At 36.5% G+C, this 27,736-nt stretch overlaps 1 protein-coding gene across 1 annotated transcript; it reads right to left on the minus strand.

Moving 5' to 3' along the window:
* Window positions 1-27,607, minus strand: CPA3 (carboxypeptidase A3). The gene is made up of 11 exons (XM_060638905.3): window positions 27,511-27,607; window positions 27,337-27,412; window positions 24,207-24,331; window positions 14,887-14,989; window positions 14,685-14,786; window positions 13,282-13,383; window positions 11,861-11,971; window positions 10,391-10,481; window positions 9,176-9,378; window positions 7,263-7,347; window positions 1-438 (listed from the first exon to the last, which is right to left on the minus strand). The coding sequence occupies exons 1-11, from the start codon at window positions 27,576-27,578 to the stop codon at window positions 251-253; spliced, it is 1,254 nt and encodes a 417-aa protein (XP_060494888.2). The 5' UTR covers window positions 27,579-27,607; the 3' UTR covers window positions 1-250.
* Window positions 27,608-27,736: the final 129 nt, after the last annotated feature.

A 27,736-nucleotide genomic window follows, 5' to 3' on the forward strand; every position in this document is an offset into this window, starting at 1 on the left:
ATACTTTTTGATGGTTTCAAACTTTATTTGGATCAAAGAAAGGTTGTTGAAAGCTTTCACTTAAAGCTGTTTGTTAAGGTGCTATTGAGAGTAAATAAAAACAAAAAGAAGTAACATAGAACTTAAGTGAGCAAGAGAGGGACCTATTCAGGTAATGTGGAGGCTATATCTAGGTGTAATTGAAGATTGACTTTCTGGCAGAAGGCATAAAGAAACATTATTTGGCTTATTCCAAACTGAGGCCAATTCTTTAGGAAGTATGCTTGAGGATATACTTGGCAATGAATTTAACAGCTAGCAAGGTCTCTTTACAGGTCGGCTTTATCTGAGATTCTGGAAGGAGAAAACAAAATTTGCCTTTATCTCGGAGCTCAAAGGCAAATGTGTGTTTGATGCCCAGGTTGTAAGCCCAGTCTAAAGAAGAACCTGATGTCGGGTCTGTAAAACATAAGCAATAAATATTTAATTAGAAACAAATGCTAATGTTTTTCTTGAAATGGAAATTCACTGGTGTAAAATTAGCAATAAAAAATAATTATGTGTACAGTTAATTGCAGTAAGGAATGGGAGTAGTGGTCTATATAGTATAGAGTGTAGAATAAAACATAATCATGGTTTTGGGATCCACCACCCATTTTAAATATGTGCTGCATTTTCAAAATTACATTTTGTTTGGGCCAGTACTCTAAATAAATTGAGTTTGTTTACTGGGCACACAGTGTTGCAGATCGAGGTGGTCTGGGCAAGTGCAAGCAGCTGTGTAAACCAACTAAGGAGGGGGTCACTGGTCACTGAAAACTCAACCAAAAAAAAATCATGCATACAAGCTAGGCAAAATTATGTTCTTCCTAATAGTTCAGGTCCCTTTCTATTCATGTTGCTTGGGTGAACTATTTTCTAGTTAAAAGACCAAGAAAGCTTAAATCAATTATTTTAAGGATGTATTTAATCCCCTAATCCAACTTTTCAATGTTAATTTTTATGAGATTTACTAAGAATGTTATTATTTGAAAATCTAAACAGACATCTAGAAGTTATATACATATAAGGTTTATACAAGTGCTTGTGTATACTATAAATGCATTTATGTATATTTTCATTTGCATAATAGAAAAACTACTTTTTTGTATATAAAATAATTTATGTTCCAGGACAAGTGATGAGTTTAACTGATATTAATATTTTAGGTTTGAAGGATGAAAACTCAAAAGTTGTGATGAAGAAAGAAGAAATATTTTGGTAGAAATAGACAGGGTTGGCTCTTAAATTATTCAACAAATATTATTTATTTATTAAACAATTTTTTTTAACATTTATTTATTATTGAGAGACAGAGAGAGACAGAGCATGAGCGTGGGAGGGGCAGAGGGAGGAGGAGACACAGAATACGAAGCAGGCTCCAGGCTCTGAGCTGTCAGCACAGAGCCTGACGCGGGGCTTGAACCCCCAAGCCACGAGATCATGACCTGAGTTGAAGTTGGACGCTTAATTACCTGAGCCACCCAGGCGCCCCGATTCAACAAATATTATTAAACCTTTAATATGCATGGTGTACTATACTTGGTACTGTGGAGGGTGGGTGTGTTCAGGTTACAAAGATAAAGATGATATTGATGTCTTTGGGAACTTACAGTTTAGGGGAGAGAAGTCAAAGATGCAAATCAATAGAGACAGGGAAGAATATGTAAGTACCATAAGAAAGGTAACAGTATAATCTTTATGTTGACTCTTACGTAGATTAAAAAAAAATTATGTATGTCTGGTGAGGAGGTTGACATTTTATGCTCAATTTCTACTAAATACCGCCTTTATGATGGAGAGCCTTGAAGAAAAGCTAGTGTTTTTCCAGATGGAAATGGAAGAAAGGCATTCTGGCCAGTGAGCTACGAAGATGGAAAAGCATGGAGGCCTTTTTATGACGAGAGAGGTTCAGCTGGACTGGAACAAATGGAGAAGTGAGAGTTTGTGGGCAAAGCTCAGAAAACCTGATAAATCAGGACAAGGTGTTTTGTTTGGGAGGCGATAATAGTTATTTTAGTTCCATACTTAGGACTGGAAAAAGTAGAAACTGGTTAGGAGGTATTGTGAAATGAAAGCCTGAACTTGTGTAGAGTCATCACACTGGGCATAGCATTGAGTGGTCCATGTCACAAATACTGGAATGGAAGAGTCACAAAATCTGATCAAAATGATGGAGATTTCAGTCTGGGTGGCTGAAGACAATCCACATATTATTAATAGAAACAGGAACTCAGAGAGGATAGTGATGAGGAAAAGAAAGGATAAAGGAGGGGAGACAAAAGGATGTTTAGCGCATTTAAGACGGAGCTTGAGAAAATGAATTTTGAAGTTATTGGGAGAAACATCATAAATGTTGTTTAGAAAGCAGCTCCCACACATTCAGGATCATTATCTTTTCTTGGTGAATTGATCCACTATCTTTTCTTGGTGAATTGATCCTTTTATCTTTATTAATGTCCCTCTTTGTTTCTAGCAAAGTTTTTTGGTTTGAAATTTACTTTATATGATATTTAATATGGCTACTTCTCTTTGATTAATGTTTGTATAGTATATCTCTTTCTAGCCTTTCAACCCATCTGTGTCATATTTGAAGTGAGTTTATTGTAGGCAGTGTATTACTGAATCATTTTTTTTAAATCCACTCTGCCAATCTGTCTCTATTTAATATCTTTGGTTAAGTTTTGATATGACTTAAATCTACCATCTTATTTTTTTGATATTTATTTTGATACTGTTTGATATTTATTGTCTGATATTTGACTCTCTGTTTTTCATTCCTCTCTTTTATGTTTCTGGTTAAATGAACATTTTAAGGATTCCATTTTGATTGATTTATAATAACATTTTTGAGTATATTACGTTGTAAAGTTTTTAGTGGTTGCTCCAAGTATTACAATATACATACATAATTTATCACAATCTGCTGATATCAGTGTTTTACCATGTCAAGTGACATATAGAAATCTTGCACTTAGTTTCTCTTTATCTTCCTACTTTTTAAATATAGCTGTCTTGAGTACTTCTGAATATGCATGGAGCATCACATCAAATGGTGTTATAATTTTTCATTCCGCCACGATGAAGAGAAGATAGTCATTCATTTGTTCATTCATTCTTTCATTACATAATCCATTGTTCTTGTTTTCTTTCTACAGTTTCAAACATTCTCCTATTACCATTTATTTCTTATTTGGAGAACCTCCTTTAGCCATTTTTATTTTTTTTAAATGTTTATTTACTTGAGAGAGAGAGAGAGAGAGAGAATTTGTATGAGTGGGGGAGGGACAGAAAGAGGGCAGAAAGAGAGGGAGAGAGAGAATCCTGAGCAGGCTCCTTGTTCAGTGCTGACCCTAACATGGGACTCAATCTCATGATCACAAGATCATGACCTGAGTCAAAATCAACAGTCGTACACTTAACCAGGGCTCGATCCGACAACTCTGGGATCATGACCTAAGCTGAAATCAAGGGTCAGATGCTTAACTGAGTGAGCCACTGAGGCACCCCTCCTTTAGCCATATTTAAAGGGTAGGTGTTTGGGTGATGAAATTTGTCTGAGAATGTCTTTATTTCCTCTTCTTTACTTTTCTTTCCTTTTTTTAAGTTTATTTATTTATTTTTAGAGACAGAGAGGGAGCACAAGTGGGAGAGGGACAGAGAGAGAGAGAGAGAGAGAGAGAGAGAGAGAGAGAGAGAGAGAGAGAGAGATTCCCAAGCAGGCTTGTGCTGTCAGCACAGAGCCCAACCCAGGGCTTGATCCCCATGAATCTTGAGATCATGACCTGAGCTGAAATCAAAAGTTAGACACTTTACCAGATCAGTCACCCAGGTGCCCCTATTTCCTCTTCATTTCTGAAGGATATTTTTGCTGAATATAGAGTTTAAGGTAGATAGTTCTTGTCTTGTAGTACTAGAAAAATATCATCATTTCCTTTTGGCTTTCCATGGTTTCAACAAATCTATCATTTGAATTGTTTTTTTTCCCCCCCTCTGGATTGTTTCTGGTTGCTTTCAAAAGTTTTTTCTTTGTCTTTAGTTTTCAGAATTTTAAACATTTTTTTTAATGTTTATTTTTGAAAGGGGGGGGGAGAATGCGAGTCGGGAGGGGCAGAGAAAGAGGGAGACATAGAATCTGAAGCAGGTTCCAGGCTCTGAGCTGTCAGCACAGAGCTCGATGCAGGACTTAAACCCACAAACTGTGAGATCATGACTTGAGCCCGTCTGACGCTCAACTGACTGAGCCACCCAGGTGCCTCTGGTTTTCAGAATTTTAATTATGATGCACTCAATGTGAGTTTTTTGAGTTTATCCTGTTTGACATTCACTCAGCTTTTTGATATATTGGTTTATGTTTTTAGGAACTTTTATAAATTTCAGTCTTTATTTTTCCATATTTTTTTTCCATTCTCACTCTTCTTCTCTTCTGAGATTTTGATGTTTTGAATGTTGGATCTTTTGTTATCGCACCTCAGGTCCCTGAAGCTTTGCTCATCTTTTTTCAATTTGTTTTCTCTCTTCAGATTGGCTTATTCTTTCTTTAAGTTCACTGATTCTTCCCTCCATCATATTCATTCTGCTATTGAGCCTTTCCAGTGAATTTTTAAATATTTTATTGTATTTTCCAGTTCTGTGATTTCCATTTGGTTCCTTTTTATGTCTTTCTTTCTTTTTTCTTTCTTTCTTTCTCTTTCTTTCTTTCAGTGAGATTTTCTGTATTTTCATTTGTTTCAAGGCTATCTAATTACTTGTTGAAGTATTTTAATGATGGTGACTTTGAAATTCTTGTCAGATAATTCTAACGTATAAATCATCTCAGTTTTGGCATCTGTTGATTGTCTTTTCTCTTTCATGCTGTTATTTTCCTCATTATTGGTGTGATAGTGATTTTTGATTGTATTTGGACATTTTAGCTATTATGTTAAATCTTAAATATTAACTGATACCTATTTTAGCAGTCAGTCACTGTGTTTAGGATTAGCATTTAGGCTCTGGTCTTCTTCTGTGACTTGTGGTTCCGATGACAATATGGTTTTCAGAATCTTTGCATTGCTAATTTGGTCTGGTTGATTCCCCTAGTGCTGCTGGTCTCCCATTGATTGCTGCAGGTAACTACTACCTGAGTGAAAAGTGATCCCCCTAGCTTGGCCACTGGTGCCTTCCAGGTGACAAGTGCAGTCTCAAGCCTTTAAGGAAAGAGAGCACTTCCCTGATGGGAAAGAAGCAGAAGGAGGAGGAGGGGCCTGAAGAGAGAATCTTCTGATGTATGTGTGAAGTATACCTGTTTTTTTGAAAATGTCAACTTTTAGAGGCAGTCGGCAGAGACCAAGTAGAAAAGGAGGAGGGGGAGGCAAACCAGGAGAGTTCATTGGTAAGGAAGGCCAAGGGATGGCAAGAAGAAGGGATATCAACAGGGTCCAGCATTGTAGGCAGTTTGTGGAGTGTGTGAGCTGAGATAACTGTAGTGGCTTTAGTGATTAAGAAGGCTGCCATTTTTAGCTAGAGTTGGGTTTAAGTTCATTAGAAAAAGGCATATAAAAATAAGAGTTTGGTAACAATGGAGTTAGGGTAAGTTGGAATTGTGTCTTGTATGGTGGTTTAGAGTATGCTAGATGTTTTAATAAACTTGGTCAATTTCTAGATGTACTAGTTCTCCATTTGCAGTTAAGTAAACTGTTGTGACGTTAAAGAGTATGGCTATTCTGTTTTGGCAAATTTATGTGACATTTCTCATTAAGATTAATAGTGGTTATTGAGAATGAATAGAATTTGTGATTTTTCATAATTATGTGATGTTACTAAGTTTAATAAATTTTCTTTTATGATACCACTTTTCGTATCTTTAAAACCTTAAATTTCAAGCAAAAACTATATAAGGCATGAAATAAATGCAACACCGAAAGCTTCTCACTTTAAGAATAAATTCTTCTAGAACTTAATCTATTGACTGTGTTACTTAGCTTTTTATTTGTGTACATCTGTACCTACTAAAATACGTATATATATTTATAAAAACCACTTGCTAAATACCAGGCACCCTATTAAGTGCTTTATGTATGTTAACTCATTTCATAAATTCCTATCACAACCTTAGGATTTAAGTACCATTTGCTCTTTTATAGAAGAGGAGACTTAGGCAAGGAGAGATTAACAATTTGCTCAAAGGCACTATCTAGTACATAGTTGAGTAAGGAATCAAACCCAAGCTGCATATCTTCAGTTTGTGCTATTAACCATTGTACTATACCACCTACTGTATGTCAATCTATAGTTCTCCCAATTGGAAGTCTTCTTGGACTTGTGCAAGATAATTTTTTGTTGTTGATGACATTTTATTAATATATTGATATTAAAAAAAGTCTACTCCTTTCAAGGCACATTAGGTTCAAGGAACTTACTGCAATACAGTCAAAACAAGTCAAAATAAAACTGAACCAAATTAGGAATCTGGTTTTAGTCCACAGGAGTCTACATAACATAATGCTTGTGGCTTAACATGTGTCTTTTGAAAAAAAGTATTATTGACATGCATAAACATAATGACCTGTACTTTTATGTCAATACTAAGTTCTATTTGAAGCAAGAGCTAAGCTAGGGATATGTGGGCATAAGTTGAAATTGAAGATGTGGTACTTAGACACTAAAACAAAAGCAACAGAACTAGAACCTTTACATCCTATTTCTTAATCCACCATATAGATTTCAATTTAACACAATAGGAAGGGACTAGTGAAAGAGACATTAAACTGATTTTACGTGATCAAAGTGGCTGAAACTTTTGGCCAGCCCATTTTCCCACCAGGAGCTAGGGAGGAAGACTGTGTTTGCATAGGGACAAGGCCAAAAAAAGAGAGTCCAATTAAAAACAAAACAAAACAAAACAAAACAACCACAGTAAACTGTTGAGTTTGCCCCAACTAATTCTCATGAGTTCCAGTGAGGATACATGTTGGTTGGGAACAGGAAGGTGGATGAATTAAATCGCAAATTTATCTTGATAAAACAACTTCCATTGACCTTGTATCCTTGTAAAAGTTCAGTGTAATTTGTTTCTAGAAAAATCTTATCCCCACAAAAGGGAAAAATGTGTTCCCTAGACTCACATAAAATTCAGAATCACCTGTTAAAACTGAGGTTTAAATTATCAGTTCTAAATGTTCTAATTTACAAGTTCTAAAATTTTCTTTAATATCTATAAAAAAGAATTAGGGAAAATGGCACAGTAAACAATAAGAAAGACTTACAGATAGTTGATGCTATTGGGCCATAGATGTAGCGGGTTTCATACCGAGTTGATAGAACATCAGTGCCGATCTTTGCAACTTTGGCCTGGAGAAAAAGGGAAGTTAGTGTTGGAATAATAGGAAACTATGTAAATGCTGTTAATTTATTGGGGATTAAAAATAAATTTTACTGGTTTTTTGGCAATTGAAGATGAAAATAAAATCAATGGTTAAGTGAGAAATTTATTTTTGGGAAGATATATTGTCATTGTAAAGACAATGTGAAGACAAATGTGAAATAAGTTATAAACAGTCATGTCTCATTTTGTATTTCTACCCTTTCTTTTCTCTGTCTTCTTCCTCTCTCCCTTGTTTCCTCCCTTCTCCCCCCTCCCCCCGCTTTCTTGTTTTTGTCCTTTCTTCTAAAAATAATATTCTTTCTACTTCCTCTCAGATATTTTTTGGCTTCAGATATTTGTCTTTTCCAAAGTCAGTTTCTCCCATGGTCCTGTTTCCTTTGTTTTTATGGGCATTATATTGTCATAGGACTTTTTCCACATTGGATTTTAGCATGCCAAGGGAAGAGAAAGATGGTTGACTCCTCTTTAAAATAGTCGTTAAATTAGAGTTTCTTTTCCAGAGTTAATGCATTTCATGACCTTTAATACACATTAGTGTTTTGTGCTATGAGAATGATTATTGGAATGAATTTTAATGGAATATAGTCACTAACGTATTTGTACCCTAAATGAAGATTTACTTTTAGTCTGTAATGTATATAACCAAAAGATAATTTTTTTTTTCTTAATCAGTTTAGTTGCTGTGTAGGAACTCTTTACTCAAAGTGGTTTGTTATGTGTATTTATATTTTTAATTCATAATACCATTTTTTAAGGGCAGATTGAAATTGCATTGCCGTATATTTTTGTGAACTAATCAAACTCATGGAGTTCAGATTCTCAGCTATTTTGGTTAAATAAATGACTATTGGCCACATATTGCTTGCATATTTTCTTTGTTGTATATATACAGATGGTTTTAATGACTAGTTTAAATCTCTGCTTCAACTGAAATTAAATGCTGTTGTGCTGAATACAATTGGCTGAAGTCAAAATGACAATTGTGACTTCTTTTAAAAAAATATACTTTTAAAAATATGAGGCAATATTGGAACCATCCATAGCTTTTACCAAATGTGTTATATTTATCAGCCCCCATGGGATCTGGGACACTGAACTTTATCTACTTTATTTCCTTTCTTTTACAGCAATTAACAATATCCCTTTTTATGGATTTTTGTCTATTCATACTTCCAGTTCTTGTGATACATTGGAACCCATATGCAGAGTTTTCGTTTGTTTTAAGCTAACATGATCAAATCAGTTTTTATGCAAAGGAAAAAGATACATAGTAGATTTTTGTTCTTGAAAGACAGTGCATTCTCAGTGAGGAGGCTTTACAAACACTTATAATGTTCTTTCTTTGGATAGTAAAATAATTAATATTGTTTCCAAGTTGATCCGGAGGATAAAAATACAATGGATCTTCTTAAATATGGCATCTTAGGGACAGGAATAGCAGATATCTTTGCTGTTCTGTTAGACTTTTGCTGTGTGTGGTTTTATAGTATGACCCATGGTGAATGTTTGGATAACAGTTTATGCATTCATGGAATTCTCCTCTGGATGGCCCACACATTTTTTCCTACTGGCTTTATCTTAGAATCACATTGAAAGATTTTATATCCTTTTATCACATGAATTAATTTAGGAATTATGATTTTAACTCTAAGGTAAACTTTATTAGTTCTTTTCTTTGGTATGAAAGTGTGAAGTTCTTTCACCATAATGCAGTTGTTCATAAAGAACAGTTGTTCGTGAAAGTCAGTGGTGGTGTGTGTCAGTGCATAAACCGTAGGTTTTTTTTCTACATACCAGGTCCTTGTAGTTAGGTGGCAGTTTTGATGTATATCCATAGGGAAACAATAGCATCTGGGAGTAGGAATGGAAGGTGATATAGGCCTTGATTGATTTCAGGTGGCTTCGAATGAAGTCAGTGACAGCTTTGGTCTCTTTCTCGGACTCTGGTTCTGGGCCCCGATAAGTTTCTGCACATGGGTCCTTGGTGTTCAGAAAAGCTGCAGTGGATGTGGAGGATGAGATCGCAGTTTGCTCCCCATCAGTAAAGATTCTGTCTCTTCTGATGTGGACTTGCAAAATGTTTTAAACATTTTCATTTCCCAGGTTTACAGGGCTGCCTCAATCTCTCTGGTGTCATAGTCATTGCAGACCAACTTTGTACATAAAACTCATAGGGTGACAGACCCAGCCCAATGGAATATTCTTAGCCTTGTTTATTTTGCTTCTGTTTCCCAGGGTCACAGGAATAATACATCAGAAGCAGCCCAGGGCCTGGAGCCAGATAGACCCCAGTTCCAGTTCAACCCTACTCCACAATTTGTTGGGGACTGGTGTGAATTTCATTTTTTGAGCCTGAGTTTCTTCATCCTGGTTCAGCAGGCAGCTCTCACTTAGGGATTGCTGCTATTCTCATAATTTTTATGGTAGAATAGAATTAAGAGCTGAGGTGGTATTTTCAACAAAATTAGTTACAGAAAAAATTTATGAATTGGGGTAGTGGTAATTTTTCCTTGACTGTAATGATGAAGTCATATTTGTCTAGCAACTGTCATCTGATGTAGCAGACTTCTGCTTATCATTGCATTTCTGTTAAGCCTTTTCACTTTCTTTGCCCCCAGCTGTTTCTTTTCACAAACATCTGAAGAGCTATCTCTGTGTTGGTTTTAACCACTGGTATTTCTTGGCTTTTATCAGACCAGGAAGAGGAGGGACCCGAGACCTCTCTTCAGATTATCTGAATTTTTATGCATCTGGATGTGTCTGATTTTTAGTAAGCTAGATATATTAAGAAAGAGATGGTTTGATAAACAACCCCATCCCTACTTCCTCCCATATAACAAAACATTCATAATGTTTCTAAGGTAGGGATGATTATCTTTATTTTTTAGATTAGAAAATTAACACTCAGGGAATACATAATATTTGCTGAGATAAATAAGTGGTTTAACTGAGTTTGGTGTCTGAACAGTCTTTATAGCTCTTTTTCTTGAGATCAGGTCTACTACTCACAGTTCCATGAGGCATTAAAGTTCCTGTTGAGGTCAGTGCCGATGCAGTTGGAGTTTTGGTTCTTGGAACGATTTTTTCTCCACATGCGATTCTGCAGGATTGAATGATGGAAGTGTTTACATCAGATCAATTTGCATTTTTCAGTTCGATCATTTCAGATCCTCTCTGCAGGTGTCTACAGTTTTATTTGAAACATACCTAGTTAACTTGAGGCTCTTTATTATGAAGAAAAATATATTGTTTTCTTATAATTTGTAACATTTTCAGCAACATTGTTTTTTATATTAATATTCTAAGACCTTGATAGGATAATTTAGTTAGCTTTAAAAACTGTTGATTAGTTCTCGGTACTAGAAAATTATCAACAATGTTCTGAAATTACCTATGATTTAAATTATAACTTCATTAAATTCTTCAGCATTTATAGATTTCAGGTATAATACAGGTCAAATTGTGACTGTTAGAGCATAATTTCCAGAAAATAAGTGGATGTGATAGTATCTGTCTGAAAGTTCAGTATGAATCTTTTTAAAAAAAAATTTTTTTTTTTAACATTTATTTATTTTTGAGACAGAGAGAGACAGAGCATGAACGGGGGAGGGGCAGAGAGAGAGGGAGACACAGAATCAGAAGCAGGCTCCAGGCTCTGAGCCATCAGCCCAGAGCCCGACGCGGGGCTCGAACTCACGGACCGTGAGATCGTGACCTGAAGTCAGACGCTCAACCGACTGAGCCACCCAGGCGCCCCGAGTATGAATCTTTTTTAACAGCAGTGAGTCAATACAGGATTCCGTTAAAGGACAGATTATTTGTGTCAGTCTTTATTTTTTGATATAGTTATTCCACATCAAATTTTGTTACAGATAGATTGGAATACAGTGCCTTTTGCTTTGAGGTCAGTGTTCTTAATATCTTTTTTTTTTTTAAGTTTTATTTGTTTATTTTGGGAGAGAGAGAGAAAGAGACAGAGCATGTGAGAGGGAGTGGGGGAGGGGCAGGGAAAAAGGGAAAGAGAGTAGCCCAAGCAGGCTCTGTGCTGTGAGCACAGAGCTCCATGTGGGTCTCGATCTCACGAACCACGAGATCCTGACCTGAGCAGAAATCAAGAGTTAGATGCTTAAGTGACTGAGCCACCCACGTGCTCCAGTGTGTTCATAATGTCTTTAAATGACTTTTATTTTTAGGTGGAATGTGCTTTTGCCATATCCTATAACATACATTTCCTTTATAATTATTGCTTAATTTCATTTTCCTCACCAGCTTCAGCGGCAAAAATTTCTTATTATTTCAAGGACACCTACTGCAACCAGCAAATCATGCTTGCCTTAGTCTGAAATTGAAATTCTTAAAAATATATTTTTCTGAATCAGAATTAACTGGCTATCCAACTTAATACATAGCAATCACTGTGCATTCAAGTTGGTAAATACTATGTTGTCCAAATGTGAACAAGAGACCATAGAGCGTTACCTGTGTCCATGACCAAATATATCCATCAACATTGAATACAGGAAGAACATAGAAATTCATTCGGTCCAGGAGTTTGGTCATAATTTTGTTTTTACCATAAGTTTTGGCTGCCTGTAGGAGTAGGAAAAAATTAAACTATTGGTGTAAAGTTTAACACCATGTGGAAAGCTGTGGTTATAATAGTAATAACTATCACTCCTTAAGTCATTTACTCAAGTTCACATGATTTCAAACATATTTCCCCTAAATAGCATAAAAATAAGTGACCCATATAAAAGTCACTTATTCAGACTGGTGAAATTAATTGAACTGAACATTCTTTAAAGGATCATTTTGTCAAGACAGTAGCATTCCACATACAGCATGCAAGATGTTTTATAGGAAGAATGGAGGCCAAGTGAAAAATTAGCAGTACATACTGTTCTAAATGGATTCTTTCCCTCACATCCTCTAGGTAAATACAGATTGAGTTTATAAACATAGGAATCTGTAACTATTGGAGAAAATTCATAAATTAATTATAAACAGGATTAAATAAAAATGTTCCATTAATAAAAGGCTCAAGCATTTAGATTGGCCAATCAACTCCTTTTCTCTTATCAGATTGAAATTTATCTAATTATCTGTACTTTCTATGGCTACCTAAAATCTCTCTCATTCTTGGAAAATCTCTTCCAGGTACATCTGTTCCAGAGCCAAGAGATTTTTTGCAGCCCTATCACATGTATTCCTTTGTAGCTCTTGGCCCTCAGCTGGAAGAGCTAAAACAAGTGTAGAGATAAATCAGTTCTCCTGGCAGAATCGTTCCTAGTGAAAGTATCTATGCCCAGAAAGCCATTGTCATTCATATTACATCAGCATGTTGTATGCAAAAGCTGGCAGAAAAGAGAAAGTTATTAGATGGTGGGAGTCAGAATAGACTAGAATGAGAGGAACAACAACTTATAAACTGAATTTGCCTTTAAAAAAAGTAAGTTATTTTTCACTTGGAAAGGAAATTAACTATGCAAATTCCAAGTGCCAATTGATTGGCCAATTAATTATCTAAACAGGAGCTAGAGATCTATATGCTTTGAGCTCATTGAAGAAAGGCAAAGATTGTAGCTTGTAATATGAAGATAGTTTCAGATCATCCATACTTCACTATAGGAGAAACCGTATCATGCCCCCCCCCCCCAAAAAAAATTCTTTTACTTTTATAAACTGTCAGCTGGAAGTCAAGAATTTTGAAGGAAGGTGTCAATTTTATAAAAACCCCAACGATGAGTAAAATCCAGAGCATTTATTTCCTGACAGCACCAAATGTGGGCCCTTCTAGTTAAGTGGAACTGCATTCATTTGGAAAGGGGTGTTGCCACTCCGTGAAGTGCTGGAGATTTGACAATCAAAGGAGAATTGTATGAGCGTTCCGATTCACTTACCTGATAGACAAACCACTGGCAGAATGCTGGGGAGATCCATTCTCGTGCATGAATGCCACAATCCATAAAAATAGCCTTTCTCCTTTCATCCCTTTTCCCAATCTATTTAAAATTAAACTTGAGATATTATTTTGCATGAACTCACACATTGATCCCTTGTTGTCCAATAACTCATTCCTGTGCTCAAAGCAATTCTTTCCCCTGCCTTCTGTTGAATAACTGTTTATGCACATATTGTTTTCAGGGAGGATCACTTCACTCTATATCCTGAAGTGTCTATACATAATTCATAATCGATTATATAGTATATCTTTTAAAAAAATTTTTCCTAGTGTTAGAGTTGCTTTTATGGTTTTTAAAACAATCACAATATATTGTTTTTCTTATTTTATTGTTAATATCCTTTGGTTTGAGAAATAGATGATAGGTTATTTTGTTTTGGCCATTTCCTTTTGTTTTTCTGGCTTCATAAATGGGATGTTTAGCCTGGGGTGGAAAAGATTTTGTAGTTGTGTTTGCAGTGGGGAAGAGGAATGGTGGCTGGATATTTGAAGGGCTGTCATTTTGAAGGGAATTTAGATTTGTTTTGGCTAGTTGGAGAGAATGAATGGATGGGAATTCAGGGTAAGGAAGGGCTTCTCATTTATTAAGGGGATGCTTCAGGGAGCAGTGTCTCTGGATGTGCAAGCATCCAGCAGCAGCTGAATGGCAATTGTCAGCTCCATCATAGAAGGGAATTCTCTATTAACATAGGATTGAAATACCTCACTTACTGTTCTGGGACCCTATGATTCTGTGATATTTAAACTTCTCTTAACTTAAACACTTAAACACACTCTGACTTAAACACTTAGTCATCAGTTACACTGAATTTTAATGGATGGAACACTATTTTATACACCAGGCACATCATAAACTCTTATAATAAAGGTATGGGACAAGGTATTTGTCTGAGTTTGTCCGTTGTGTCTCACAAATGGTTTATTCAAGGACTTTCTTGGTTTCACCTAAAACCACCTATCACTTCTATTTTTGAATGGACATTTAGAGCTTATATGTTCTTCAAAAAGATAAGACTTTATTGTCTCAAAATTCACTAGCTGTGTCAAAGTAACTTTAAAATTTTCTTTTTTAACGTTTATTTATTTTTGAGACAGAGAGAGACAGAGCATGAACGGGGGAGGGTCAGAGAGAAGGAGACACAGAATCTGAAACAGGCTCCAGGCTCTGAGCTGTCAGTACAGAGCCCGACGCGAGGCTTGAACTCACGGACCGTGAGATCATGACCTGAGCTGAAGTCGGCCGCTTAACCGACTGAGCCACCCAGGCGCCCCTCAAAGTAACTTTTAAATTAGTGTTTTTTCAACAATTATAAGAATCAGTAGTTCTTGAATTATTTTTACCTTGAGAACATATAGTGGATTATCTTCAACGGTGGTTCCAATTTTAATACGAGAGACCATTTCAGGATGCTTATGCACCATTTTTTCAGTCCAAGCAACAATCTTAAGAGCAAAACCAATTTTGAGGAATTAGAATAAAAAAAAAATAAATGAGAACAAATAATAAGGGTTACAGTTTTTTTACAGGCATTTTATACTATACCTTGTCCCAGTTATTGTATTTTGCATAGCTGTGCCTGCCTGGGATATCTTCTTTAACATCAAACTGTTTTTCAATCTCTTCTTGTAGATCATGGATCAAGATTCTGTGTGACAGGGGAATGATAAAATACACATTTACTGGAGGAAAAAAACCCACAGTTATCTTTCATTTACAGAAATTTTCTCTTCCTTCTGCTCTATCTTTGATCAGGGTTGTCCTGTTTCTTCATTATTCTCTAACCATCTCTTTTATAAATGTTGTATGTTTGGCTTCATATATTCCCATTTATCTGGAGCTGTGCTGTTCAAGGTGGTGGTCTGGGCACATATGGCTTTAGAGCACTTAAAAATGGGGCTTGTCCAAAAAAGAGGTTGCTGATATGTAAAATATGCACTAGATTATGAAGACTTTGTATAAAAATTATGTAAAATACCTCACTAATGAGTTTTATATTCATTACATGTTGAAAAATAATATTTTTCAGTATTAGATTAGATTTAATATTAGATTAAATAAAATATATTGCTGAATAAATTTTGCCTGTTGCTTTTTAACTTTTTTAATGTGGCTACTAGAATCTTTAAAATTGGACATGTGGCATGCATTATATTGCTGTTGGTCAGCCTTGATTTGTAATCACTCTCTAACTTTCTTCAAATGCACACATACACACAATACAGGCAATAGTGGATATTCTTATGTACAAATTTGCTGACCATCCCTTATCACTTCACACTTCCAGAGCTGGGAGAAACTTGAATAACAATAATAGTATTTAGCGCTAATAGTATTTAGCGCTTACCATGTGCTAGTCATTGCTCTAACCACCTTATATACATTAACTCATTTAATTGTCACATGAAATTATTACCCCCATTTTACAGATGAGAAAACCAAGGTACAAAGTGTTTAAATAACTTGTCCATAGCTGTAGAGCTGGAAAATGGTTAGGCTGATATGGAGGGGGTGAAATAAGATGCAGGAAGAATTCTTAGGAGGCTAATATTGGGGATCCAAAAGTCTTATACCTTTACCCTCTTCTCTATTTTCATCTTATTCCTGAGTTATTTCATCTCATCACCTCATTCAGTTCCGTGGCTCTAATGGTGACCTAATGGTTTCCCACATTTGTATTTCCAGTTCTGGACTCTCCCCTGAAACTACCACTGCCCTAGCTCTTCCCCTGCCTCTCCCGGGGCTTATGCGTCCAATTGCCTACATGACATTTCCACTTGATTATCCATTTGTTTCATGTGTTCCATACTTTATTTTACGTACATTATTTTATTTTTATCTTGCTAATATTATTACATACATTATTTTACATACATTACATACATTATTTTTATCTTGCTAATATTATTACCCTTTTACAGATGGGGTCATTGTTGCTCATAAAGCTTAAATACCCATAATTTGTGTATGTTGGGGTTGGGAATTTGAATGCAACCTTGTCTGACTTTAAGATTTATATTTTAAAAATGCCATTGTCATCTCATATATACACAAATATTTTTGTATACTTTGTCTGTTTTGGGATTTTCTCTTGTGCTCCACTGATCTGTTTTCCTGCTCTTGTGTAAGAACCAAACCATATTAAATTATAGTTTTAATATTGAATTTTAATATTTAATGTAGTGTCTCCTTATTCTTGTTTCCAAATTTTTGAGTAATTTTACCTGTTATTAATAAATTTTTTTCAGGATCATTTTAGAAATTAATAGAATTATTAGAAAAATATAGGCTCTTCATTAGAATTATATTAAATTAAGAATACATTTGAGAAGAATCTTATTAATAATGGACGATAACATAGCTGTCTGATTTTTCAGTAAAATTTTGTATATTTTGTGTATTTATATATTTTTATTAGCCTTGTGAGTGGCTTTTTTTCTCACTAAACATTTGAACTGGTTATTATTCATATATTAAAAAACTTATTGCTTTGGTTATACTTATATATTAGCTATCTTATTAGTTAAAAAACTATGTTTTTACTTCTAAGGATTTTTTAGCAATGTCTTTATGGGTTTTATAAGGGTTTTAGGGTAGTTATTTCTTCTGCAAAAAATTATGCTTTGTACTTTTTTCCAATAACTATTTTTTCCCCTTGCTTTATTGCATTGGCTGAACTCTGAACAATGGAAAATAATAGTGGTGAAAGAGGGCATTCTATTTTTTTTCCTGGTTTCAACAAGAAAATCTGTCTTTCACCACAGTATATAATGTTGATTGCCATTTGAGATTAATATGGCAATGTCTATTGATACGATCAAATTGTTATCCATTGATGTACAGTTGCATTGAATTTTATATTAGATTCCTTAATGTTAAATATATTACAGCCATAAGAGATTAACAAACACCCTCACATAAAGCTTCATTCTTCTTATTTAAAATTTTTTTATTTATTTTGGGAGAGAGAGAGAAAGAGAGAGAGAAGCAGAGAGATGAGAGAGAGAAAATCCCAAGCAGGCTCTGCTCTGTCAGCACAGAGCCTGATGTGGGGCTCGATCTCAGAAACCGTGAGATCATAACCTGAGCTGAAATCAAGAGTCAGATGTTCAACTGACTGAGCCACCCAGGTGTCCCCATAGTATTTTAGATATAATTATTAAAAAGCTTGTTTAATCTAGAAGGAATACATTGGACATAGGTAAAATGGCTTGTGGGAAGCATACTATCAGTCAGTGTTAGCTTAAGGAAAATAAACTAATAAATAGAAGGATTTAGCAAACATAGGTCAGTGGTCCTTTGGTGCAAATCCAAAGACCCAATATATTTTAATAATGTAAATAGCCCTTCTGGTTATCATCCTTTTATAGCACAGTGTGAAAATTTAGGTTGGTAATAGTAATCCCTCAACTATATTAAACTATAGTATTCACTGTATTTTACAGGGCAGACGGAGATCAATGGCTTATAATAGAAATACTTCAGTGAAATATTTAAAATCAGGGATGTTTTGAATTTGTACTTGAGCAGTTTCCTTATTTGGATTATCATATTTGCCATTGACTTCTTATAAAAGCATTACTGCTGTGGATGAAATGCATGTGTATTTTCCCTCTGTTAGCAGTAAGTCCTATATAGGAAGATACTGTCTATTTTTTAACATTCATTCAAGTCATTTAGGACAGTATCATGCACTCTTACCTCCATAAATCCTATCATGTAAGGAAGTGGTGACCTGGTGGGAAGAGGCGCTATGGTCATTTCTGGGTTCCAACCCCATTGTGGCTTATACTTTATGTGATATTGGGGGAGGGAGGTTAACTATCTCTCTGAACCTCCGTTTACTCACTTTTACAATGGAACCAAACATCAGCCAGGATTGTGGTGAGGATGAAATGAATTGAACTGTGGGAAGCGATTGGCAAGCCATAGGTTCCCAGGGAAGTTGGGTCAGAAAATTGACAACCAATTCACAGACTTAACGTGTCTTTAAACAAGGCTTTGGCGGTATGTGGTTGTTTGACTCTGATACTTCAATTTCTTACGATAATGAACTGTGACACTGTAGCACCAACCCTACTTGTCGGTTTCTTCTTGCTGATTGACTGGCTGATCTGAGTTTGGAGACAGAAGATAAATGAGGTATACTTCTAATTAGAGTTTATTTAGCACATGACACCAAGTACTACTCATGAATATTGATTCCCATTAACATTACTGACAAACACATTATTATGCACATTATATCTAATTCACTGTATGCTTGGCTTTTTGACTTATGATGAATCTGGGATTTCTCAGAAGAAAAATTGTGACAACAGATTTGGAGTCACGTTGCACTAAAGCTCACGAAGCCTGAGAGAACCATTGGAAATTACATTATGGGTGGTCACTATAGACAATGAATTCCTTTAATTAATTGTTTTAAGTTCTAAAGAGGGTGTGAGGCTTTTGCTCTACCTGCATTTATGGAAGTAGAAGAACCAGGCAAAAGAGAAATTTTATGGTCCCAGAGGTTGATTCGTAACATAAGGCAGTATTAATTAGTCACAGGGAGCTCGTATCTAAGAATATTTTTAGACTTACACGTATCAATTTAGCCTCTGTGATAACAACAGCAAAAGAAAATCGTGTGAGCTAAAATACGACCTTTCCACAAAGCAGCTGCATGAGGACATGAGAATGGTGCCAGATTGTTGCTGATAGGGACTAGAAATTAAGCCTAAGGCTGGAAATTAAGAGCCAGGGCCAGATGTTATTTTCATGAGCCCTTCCACTAACCAGCAGCCAGGCTTAAGCAGATGAAACCAAATTACTTTCTCCCAAATATTATTTTAGTGTTCCAAGATTTGCTTAATTTGTTAAAGAAATTCCTAAATGTAGATGAAAGGATAAATAATTATCACTGAGGATTTAATGATGGAAATGGCTAATGTTTATTGAACCTGTATTATGTGCCAGACATTCAGCTCAGCACGGTATTTACATTCTGTCATTTAATTTTCAAATCATCACTATTAATTTGGTACCATTTTCACTCCCAAAAGTTAGATAGAGGTTTCCAAAGCTGACATAACTGTTAAAATGCAGAATTTGGGATTTTAACCTAGAGGTGTCTGACCTCAGTGTTCTCGAGCCATTATACAACGGTGCCTCCAGGCACAAGGAGTGAAATTCCCTGGGTATCGCCCTCGAATCTGTAGTCTTAGTCTGCTGAGTACTATGCAGCATTCGCCCAGCTGATCAACTCTCCTGGAAGGCTGTGCCCCAAGGTCAGGAAATAGATAAGAAGTTCAGAGAAGAGGCAGGATGAATCCTATTTTGACAATTTCTTTTTTTTAAATTTTTTTTTCTTTTTTTCAATTTTTTTTTCTTTTTTTCAACGTTTTTTATTTTATTTTTGGGACAGAGAGAGACAGAGCATGAACGGGGGAGGGGCAGAGAGAGAGGGAGACACAGAATCGGAAACAGGCTCCAGGCTCCGAGCCATCAGCCCAGAGCCTGACGCGGGGCTCGAACTCACGGACCGCGAGATCGTGACCTGGCTGAAGTCGGACGCTTAACCGACTGCGCCACCCAGGCGCCCCTATTTTGACAATTTCAATACTCCCTCCATCTGTTAGTTTTAAAGAGTAACAGAGAAATGGAGAATGGTAGGTCAATGTATGTGACTGCCATAGGCTCTGGTGTGTGTGTGTGTGTGTGTGTGTGTGTGTGTGTGTGTGTGTGTGTGTGTGTACATGCAGTGGGGAAGCGTGTTCCAGGGAGGCAGTCATTGTTTTGTGCCTTATAAACTGGTCTGGATTGCCTCTACTCCTCCATGCCAATGTTCCATCAGTATAGGGGCTATTCAAATAGCATGATTTCATGTTTCCACAAGATCCCATTTGTCCCTAGTAGCCCCCTGAGTTACCATGTATCCAACTTTGCATTTACTGACATGGATTTCTCAACATTTGAGGCATACCTCTGTGTTGGATATAAACTTTAAGGCACTAATATATTCACTAGGAGGGAAGGGGAGCATGTGGTGATAGCCTTTAGTTATTCCTTATTATACAGTGTGTATGTGTGCATGTGTGTGTGTGTGCACTCATTTAAACACATGTATAAGTGGTCTTTCCCTCACTTGCATAAGTAGAAGTAAAGGAACCAGGCAAATGGCAATTTTATGGTCCCAGTCACTCTTGGAAAACCTCTATGAAATACCATTATAAAGATGAAGAAAATGAGGTTAAGAGAAGTTAAATAAATCATCAATGTTTAAGTAGCTAATGTGTGGTTTAAATGGTACTTGACTTGGACAGCCTCATGGAGAATCCAAATTCTTATTTACCACACTCTTCTGCTTTCCACCATGACCAACATCTCTTTGCCATTTGTATCAGGTATAACTATACCTGCTTTACTCTGGGCAAGTAATATATAAAAATGTAGAGAAGAAGGAAGAATGAATGGGACAAGACATTAGAATGGTTTATTTGACTGAAATACTTATTTGATAGGACTGTGTATATACTTGGAATATGAATTTGTGTCTAAGCTTTATTAGGTAATTGGGCATTAATCTGAAGTGTTGATGAGTAAGTTTGGTATAGAATAGTCAGTTCAATGTGGATTTCTTTTGCATTTCCCATATAATCTTATGTGCATCTTAATAAGATTTCACTTAATTATATAATTTGAGTTTTACTATATTTGTGTTACATCATATATATTGATAGTTGTTTTCTGAATTACCTTTCATTACCAGTTCTTTATTTTCTGATTTTAACTCTTGATCAAAGAAAAGATATATCTTTTGCATATATAATCCTAGGTGTATTTTAATATGATTTCACTTAATTGTATAATTTGAGTTTTATTGTGTTTGTGTTACATCATATATATTGATAGTTTTCTGAATTACCTTTCATTAACAATTCTTTATTTTCTAATTTTAACTTTTGATCAAAGAACAGATAATCTAAAATGTATCTGAAATACAAATATCTAAAAGGTAAAGCAATTAGTAAAAACACTAGGGTTTTTAACTGCTGACTCTAATAAATATGGTGTCTGCTCCTTTAGACTCCGTCCAATAGGTGTGCTTTTCTTTAGACATTTTTTTCACCAGTCTATTCAGATTTGTTGGTATGTATATGTTGTTTGTTTTTTGGACTTGGTCTTTTATGATTTTGTGAAAGTATAAACAAAAATGGAGCAAACATGCTACTTTCAAATCAAATCTGTCTTAGTAATTTAATTTTCTAAAAAAAATTACACAGATACTTTAAACTAAAGAGTGGTTTATATGCACTGTCTAATGAAGGGTGTCTAAGTAAATCATTGTGTCAAACCAGCCTCTTAATGTGGTTTTATTCAGACTGCTGCCTGGGTCCACCAGATGTTTCTGTTCTTAGAACACTCTTCTGTTACTGACTGGCACCAAGTAACACATATAATTAATATGCAAATAAAATTATCTATATAATTAGTACTTGGAGACAAGATTTAAGTAGTCCTTGTCTGCACAGATCACTTTACATATTTATATTTCTGAGGAAGGTAACTATCTAATTATGTGGCTTTCCCACAACTGTGGCTAATTTGGACCAATTTCTAGAAATCATGTCCTAATTAGATAAAACTAATTTTTATTGGTAGTTTAACACTTTGGGTCTTGAAGTAGATAGCAAAGAAGTATTTTGGCATAAGACAAAGTGAAAAGCACACTATATTTGTGCGGATCTGGATTTAGACCTCTGTTTGAGTCAGAATTGTTTCAGGCTAGGAGAGACCTGGAAGTCCAAAGAAGAGAGAGAGAGGTGCCACCTGCATAGTTATCTTCTGTCACAGTGATTTATTCCACTGTCCATACTCATGTCAGGCAACTAGCTTTTTGTCTACATTACCAGAATATTAAGGAAGACATAATACTTCATTTTTCTGCTGCTATTCAAATCATATTAAACAAAATTGACAAACTAAAATTTATTTTAGCTCAGGATGGATACTTAGTAAGAATTAGTTGATCACAGGAATTTGTGGCAGGTCTATAGTAATGAAGTAAAATGAATATAGTAATTGAGGCACACATTTAAGAAGACTGGCTGTGAAGTGAATCAAGAGACATGGTCACCATGGGGTATCCAGGGTGGAGGGGTGATTTCTTTTAGATGCAAGAATGAAGACCATCTGAACCTTAGCATAAGCAGAGTCTATAATACACTACCAGTTTCTGAGATCTTCGAGGTACATTTAAAAGTGTCTATTTCTAATTTTAATGGTGAATAGAAAAGTATGTATTGATACATTACAAAGGGTTAAATGCTTATATAAATTAATTTTGAATATGTGCTCCTCAATTATTAACTTCTACATTTGTTTCACAATCTCTTTAAACAACAGCAAAAACAAAGACAATGATCAACAACAATCACAGATAATGGCCTGCTAACTTTTTAATCCATTAAGCTATGAAAAAGAATTTTGCTTACTTGTCTTATATTTGTCTTTCCTTAATTTTAATTGAGTTTATATTTATTGAGGATACTGTAGCAATATAAACACAATCAAGTCATGATAAGCAGCAGTAAATCCTGCTCTGCAATGTCTCAGCCAGAAGAAGAAGGCTTTTTTAGTTATTGCTCGATGTTGGGTAGCAGAGGCATGAAACAGCAATTCAAAAAGAAAGAGCTAGTGTTTAGCACTGTTTTGAGTGGTGAAGGTCTCAGTAAAGGGAATTGCTGGTGGGTGCCTGGGTGGCTCAGTTGTTTAAGTGTCCAACTCTTAATTTCAGCTGGGGTCACGATCTCACTTTTCTTGAGATTGAGCCCCATGTTGGGTCCTGTGCTGACAGCATGGAACCTGCTTGGGATTCTCTGGGATTCTCTGGGATTCTTGGGATTCTCTCTCTGCCCCTTCCCCACTTGCCCTCTGCCTCTATCTCTCTCAAAATAAATAAAAAAAATATATATTTTAAAAGGAATTGCTGAGATGACAGGAGCTGGTGGAGTGAAAACAGGACCCCTCACTACATCAAACACATTTTTTTTATGTTCCCTGTGAATCTTTTTTTCTTTTTTTTAAATATGAAATTTATTGTCAAATTGGTTTCCATACAACACCCAGTGCTCATCCCAACAGGTGCCCCCCTCAATGCCCATCAAACACATTTTGTTTTTTATGTTATGTCTGGGTCTGTGATATTCATGTCTGAGCTCCCTTGTTCACTGCCCCAGGGCCTAGACTGTGCGTGGCCCATGGTTGGTGCTCAGTGAGTTTTAAGTTTCCCTTATTTCTCTGTGGGACCATAATGACTCATTTCTGTCTCTTTGGCCATTTGAGAATTCTCTCCTGTTGAATTTAAGTCTTAATTGCATTGCTTTGCTTTCTCTGAGGAAGAATTTATTTCACAAAGAATTATTTATTATATATCTTATATTCCCACATCTCTGACTTAAAGATGAGCACAGTTATTTGGGTCTCCTTTTATTTAGCAGGCGAATTCAAATTCTCAAGAATGAGGTGCTCACCATAGTGCCTGAGCTCTGTGTTGATTACCTGTCAGAGGTGATGAGTGTGGTTAAACCATCTATGCCTGCAGCAGTGCATGATATCCTTACTAGGGGATGGGTTTTGGAGATGGCAGATATAGGTAATTGCCCTTCTTGCAGATCAGAACAAAAAAGATGGGAGTTGATTGGCCAAGTTTGATTTTATCCCCTCTATAATTAGGCCTCAATAGTCTGGAAGTAACTATAAGTTTTATCTCATAGAGCTTTGATTTTCTTGGCCCAATTAAAAAATAATACTTCCCTCTCAATTTCAAGATTCCTCAAACTTTGAACATCTAACACATTGGAATATTTCATAGGACTTACTCATAGTGCATTTTATTTTGATCCAAAGAAGACTGGATGGACTGGGATTCCTTTTCACTAACTCGGAAATCTATTGTCATATTAGCAGCTACGTGGTGAGCGGCATCTGGATACCAGAAGTCAAGCTGTGGAGATGAGTTCAATGTTAGTCACAGTTCCTTGTTCACTCAACACGTATTTCTTAAGAAATAATTATGTATCATATACTACAAAAAGAATTTGGGGTTCAATGTGGCTAAGGTATTGACTCTTCTCTTAATAAGCTTGTGAGAGTTTGCAAATATACTGTTGAATATTAGGGAGTGAGAAAGAAACCATTTGTACTGATCACTTTGTCAGGACATAGATAGTATGTATAAATGCAACAAAAAAAAAAGAGTAGCTTTTGGTTTATCTGTTTGATTCTACCATCTTGGAGTTGATTGGAGTTGTTTCACAATTGATTTAGCCATAGAATCTGACTCTAATTGGGAATATAGATTAAAAAATGGCTCTCCCACCCTGCCCCTGAGTCAGGCCTCAAAACCAGTTGCCTCTGTAAACTTTGAAATTCCTAGAAGGTTTGTGTCCAACAGAAGGCATAATCGCCAGCCCTGTCATTTTTCTAGCAATATGTTCTTGGGCAATACTAAGACTCCTTGGGTTTCACAGGCGCCTGGGTGGCCCATTGGGTTAAGCATCTGACTCTTGATTTTAGCTCAGGTCATGATCTCACAGTTGGTGAGTTCCAGCCCTGCATCAAGCTCTGTGCTGATAGCATGGAGCCTGCTTGGGATTCACTCTCTTCCTCTTTCTGCCCCTCCCTGTTCATGCTCTATCAAAATAAATAAATAACACTTAAAAAAAAAACAAACCTCCTTGGGTTTTAAGTCTCTTCCCCAAAAATAGGGTTAAGAGGACTCCATCGGGAGTGTTGTAAAGATTGTGAAATGCATATGAGGTCTGGGACATGCAGGAATTTAACAACTGTTGATTCCCTTCTCTTTTTCTTCCTTTAGCTGAGAATTTCAGAAATTCGGTGAATGGACCCAAAAGGATGACATTTGGATTAAAATAAATAAGAGAAGATTTCAGTTCTTGTTGTTCTTCAAAACCATGCTCAAGGAGTGCCTGGGTGGCTTAGTTAGTTAAGCATCAGGCTCTTGATTTTGGCTCAGTTCAGGATCTCACAGTTAGTGGGTTTGAGCCCCACGTTGGTCTCTGCGTTGATGGCATGGAGCCTGCTTGGGATTCTCTCTCTCTCCCACACTCTCTGCCCCTCCCCCACACACTGGCATGCTCTCTCTCCACAATAAATAAATAAACTAAAAAAAAAAAACCATAATTGTGAAAACAAATGAAATACAATTCCCCAACTTGGGAAATGTGAAGGAAAGGTGCATTTTCCACCCACCATTCCAAGCTTGTAGACATGTCTAAGTCCACCTGGCTATTTTGTAGTTGATTCGCATTCTACCTCTAGGCCAGCCAGTTATGTGCTGATATGAGGCTGCTATGAACCAACCAATATTTATTGGTTTATTTTTATCGGATTCCTACAGCATAAATTGGACATATGAGGGATGCAGTATGATTTAAAGTCATTTTTGGTGTTCATGGAGCTTGAAGAGTGAGAAAAAGGGTGGTGGAGCAGGAGACCGTAGAGCCTAGCAGTTTGGCAGGTTATGAAGGACTTCAAATGCCACACCAATACCAACAGAAACTTCTTTAACCATGCTTATTATGGCCAGGAGCCCTTCTGAACATTAACTCTTAGCTTACTTAGCCTTTATAACAACCTTAGGAAGTAGGTAAGATTATTATCCTCAAATTACCGAGGAGGAGACTGAGATCCAGAGAGGTTAAGTAACTTGCCTAAGGCCACAGAGCTAGCGTATTTGAAACTCTGAAGGCCATGCTCTTTCCACACTAGGCGACATCTCACTAAAAAGCTTCAGGTGCAGGAATAGAATAATCAAGTTTTAGAGCAATCAGGTTGCAGTGCAGATTTGGTTTGTGGGAGGCAGGGCTAGAGGCTATTGAAGGATAAGAGGCTATTGAAAGTGTCCTGGTAAAATGTAGGGCAGACATGAATTTGGCAGTGGCAAGGGAATGAAAAGTGTGGATTTGAAACACATTTGGGAATTAGAAGAGCAGAACTTTTGACTGGTTTGATGTGGTGGTGAGGGTGTGTGTGACTGGAATAAATCCCAGATTCAGTTCTGGGTTTAAGTCTGCTGTGTCGTTTAGGTCATTTAAGTAACTGTCTTTGAACTTCAGTCCTTTTGTTTTAAGTGGGTTTATGCCACTGACACTGAAAATCTGGTGGAGAATTTGAAGTGACATGTATCGGGTGGCTGGCACAGTGTATGGGAGCAGCTGAGTAAATGATAAAGTGACTGTGTTAGCTCATTGGATTTTATTTTATTCTAAATGCTTATTTATTTGTTCTGAGAGAGAGAGAGAGAATGAGCTGGGAAGGGGCAGAGAGAGAATCCTAAGCAGGCTCCATGCCCAGTGCAGACCCCAGTGTGCTGCTCGATCCCACAACTGTGAGACCATGACCTGAGCCGAAATCAAGAGTTGGATGCTTAACCGACTGAGCCTCCCAGGTGCTCCTAGCTTTTTGGATTTTAAAATAGTGATTGAACTTTAGGACTTGAACTTTAGATTGAATATTAAATAGGATTGAACTTTAAAACTTTCCTTTCAAAGTGGACCTACTCTTGGGAAGGGTCACATCTTGGTATTATCAACCATTACTTTGATGTTATCAGTTAACCAGTACCTTGATGGTATCATAATTTTAAGAGAAACTATGCCACTGGTGGAGATCAGGGTGGCAAAGAGGAGGGAGGGGAAAGAGCCCCCCATAAAGGTATCACAAGTGCCTGACTCCTTATTTCACAATTTTACCTAGAAAAAGCTGTTGTTTGCAAAGCTTTGGGGAGGGAAAACAGGACTGGTAATTTGGGAAAAAAATAAGCAAAAACAAGGGAAGTAGCGGCAATTGGCTGAATTACCCAAGTAGCTCCTGCCACTTCTTCCATCTTTGTTTCGGGAAGCTCCGTGTGCATTAAAAATAAAATACAAAAGAGGCAGCTTTTAGAGAACAGAAAGAAAAGATAAAATAACCCTCTAGATGCTTTACCTGGTTGGTTTGGGCCAAGTCCTTTATGATGTTTGCTTGTTTTTCATCCTGGAGCTTCACGCGGAGCACTTTCTCCCTTTGAGAATGCAAGAAGATGAAACACGTGAACTGTAAAGCAGCATTCCTTCACCCTCATCCTATACAGAGCCTGGAACACAGGGTGGGGAGATTTACCCGTCGAAGCGGACAGGAGCAATTGCAAGGGTGGTAGCAATCAGACCCACAGGCAGGATGAACCGCATGGTTCTTCTGTGCCTGCCCCAAGACCCTCTGCCAGCTTTATGCCTCAGCTCTTATCTGGATGAGCAGCTGATTTCCTGTGAGGGTTCTCTGGTGGATGAAACGTCCCTCCCCCTGCGTTTGCTAGTTGGGGAGGGAGGGGTGGGAAAAGCACTAACAC

This window comes from Panthera onca, chromosome C2 (genome assembly GCF_046562875.1).
Source record: "Panthera onca isolate mPanOnc1 chromosome C2, mPanOnc1 haplotype 2, whole genome shotgun sequence".
Classification (NCBI taxonomy): Eukaryota; Metazoa; Chordata; class Mammalia; order Carnivora; family Felidae; genus Panthera; species Panthera onca.

Bases quoted from the DNA above. Each gene is read 5' to 3' on its own strand.
- CPA3 (XM_060638905.3), bottom strand. From the start codon at position 27,578: ATGCGGTTCATCCTGCCTGTGGGTCTGATTGCTACCACCCTTGCAATT. The intron at 14,990-24,206 runs GTAAGTCCTATG...CCTGTCACACAG, and splicing joins CAAAATAAAATGCACTATGA to AATCTTGATCCATGATCTAC. The intron at 10,482-11,860 runs GTAACGCTCTAT...TCAATCCTGCAG, and splicing joins ATATTTGGTCATGGACACAG to AATCGCATGTGGAGAAAAAA.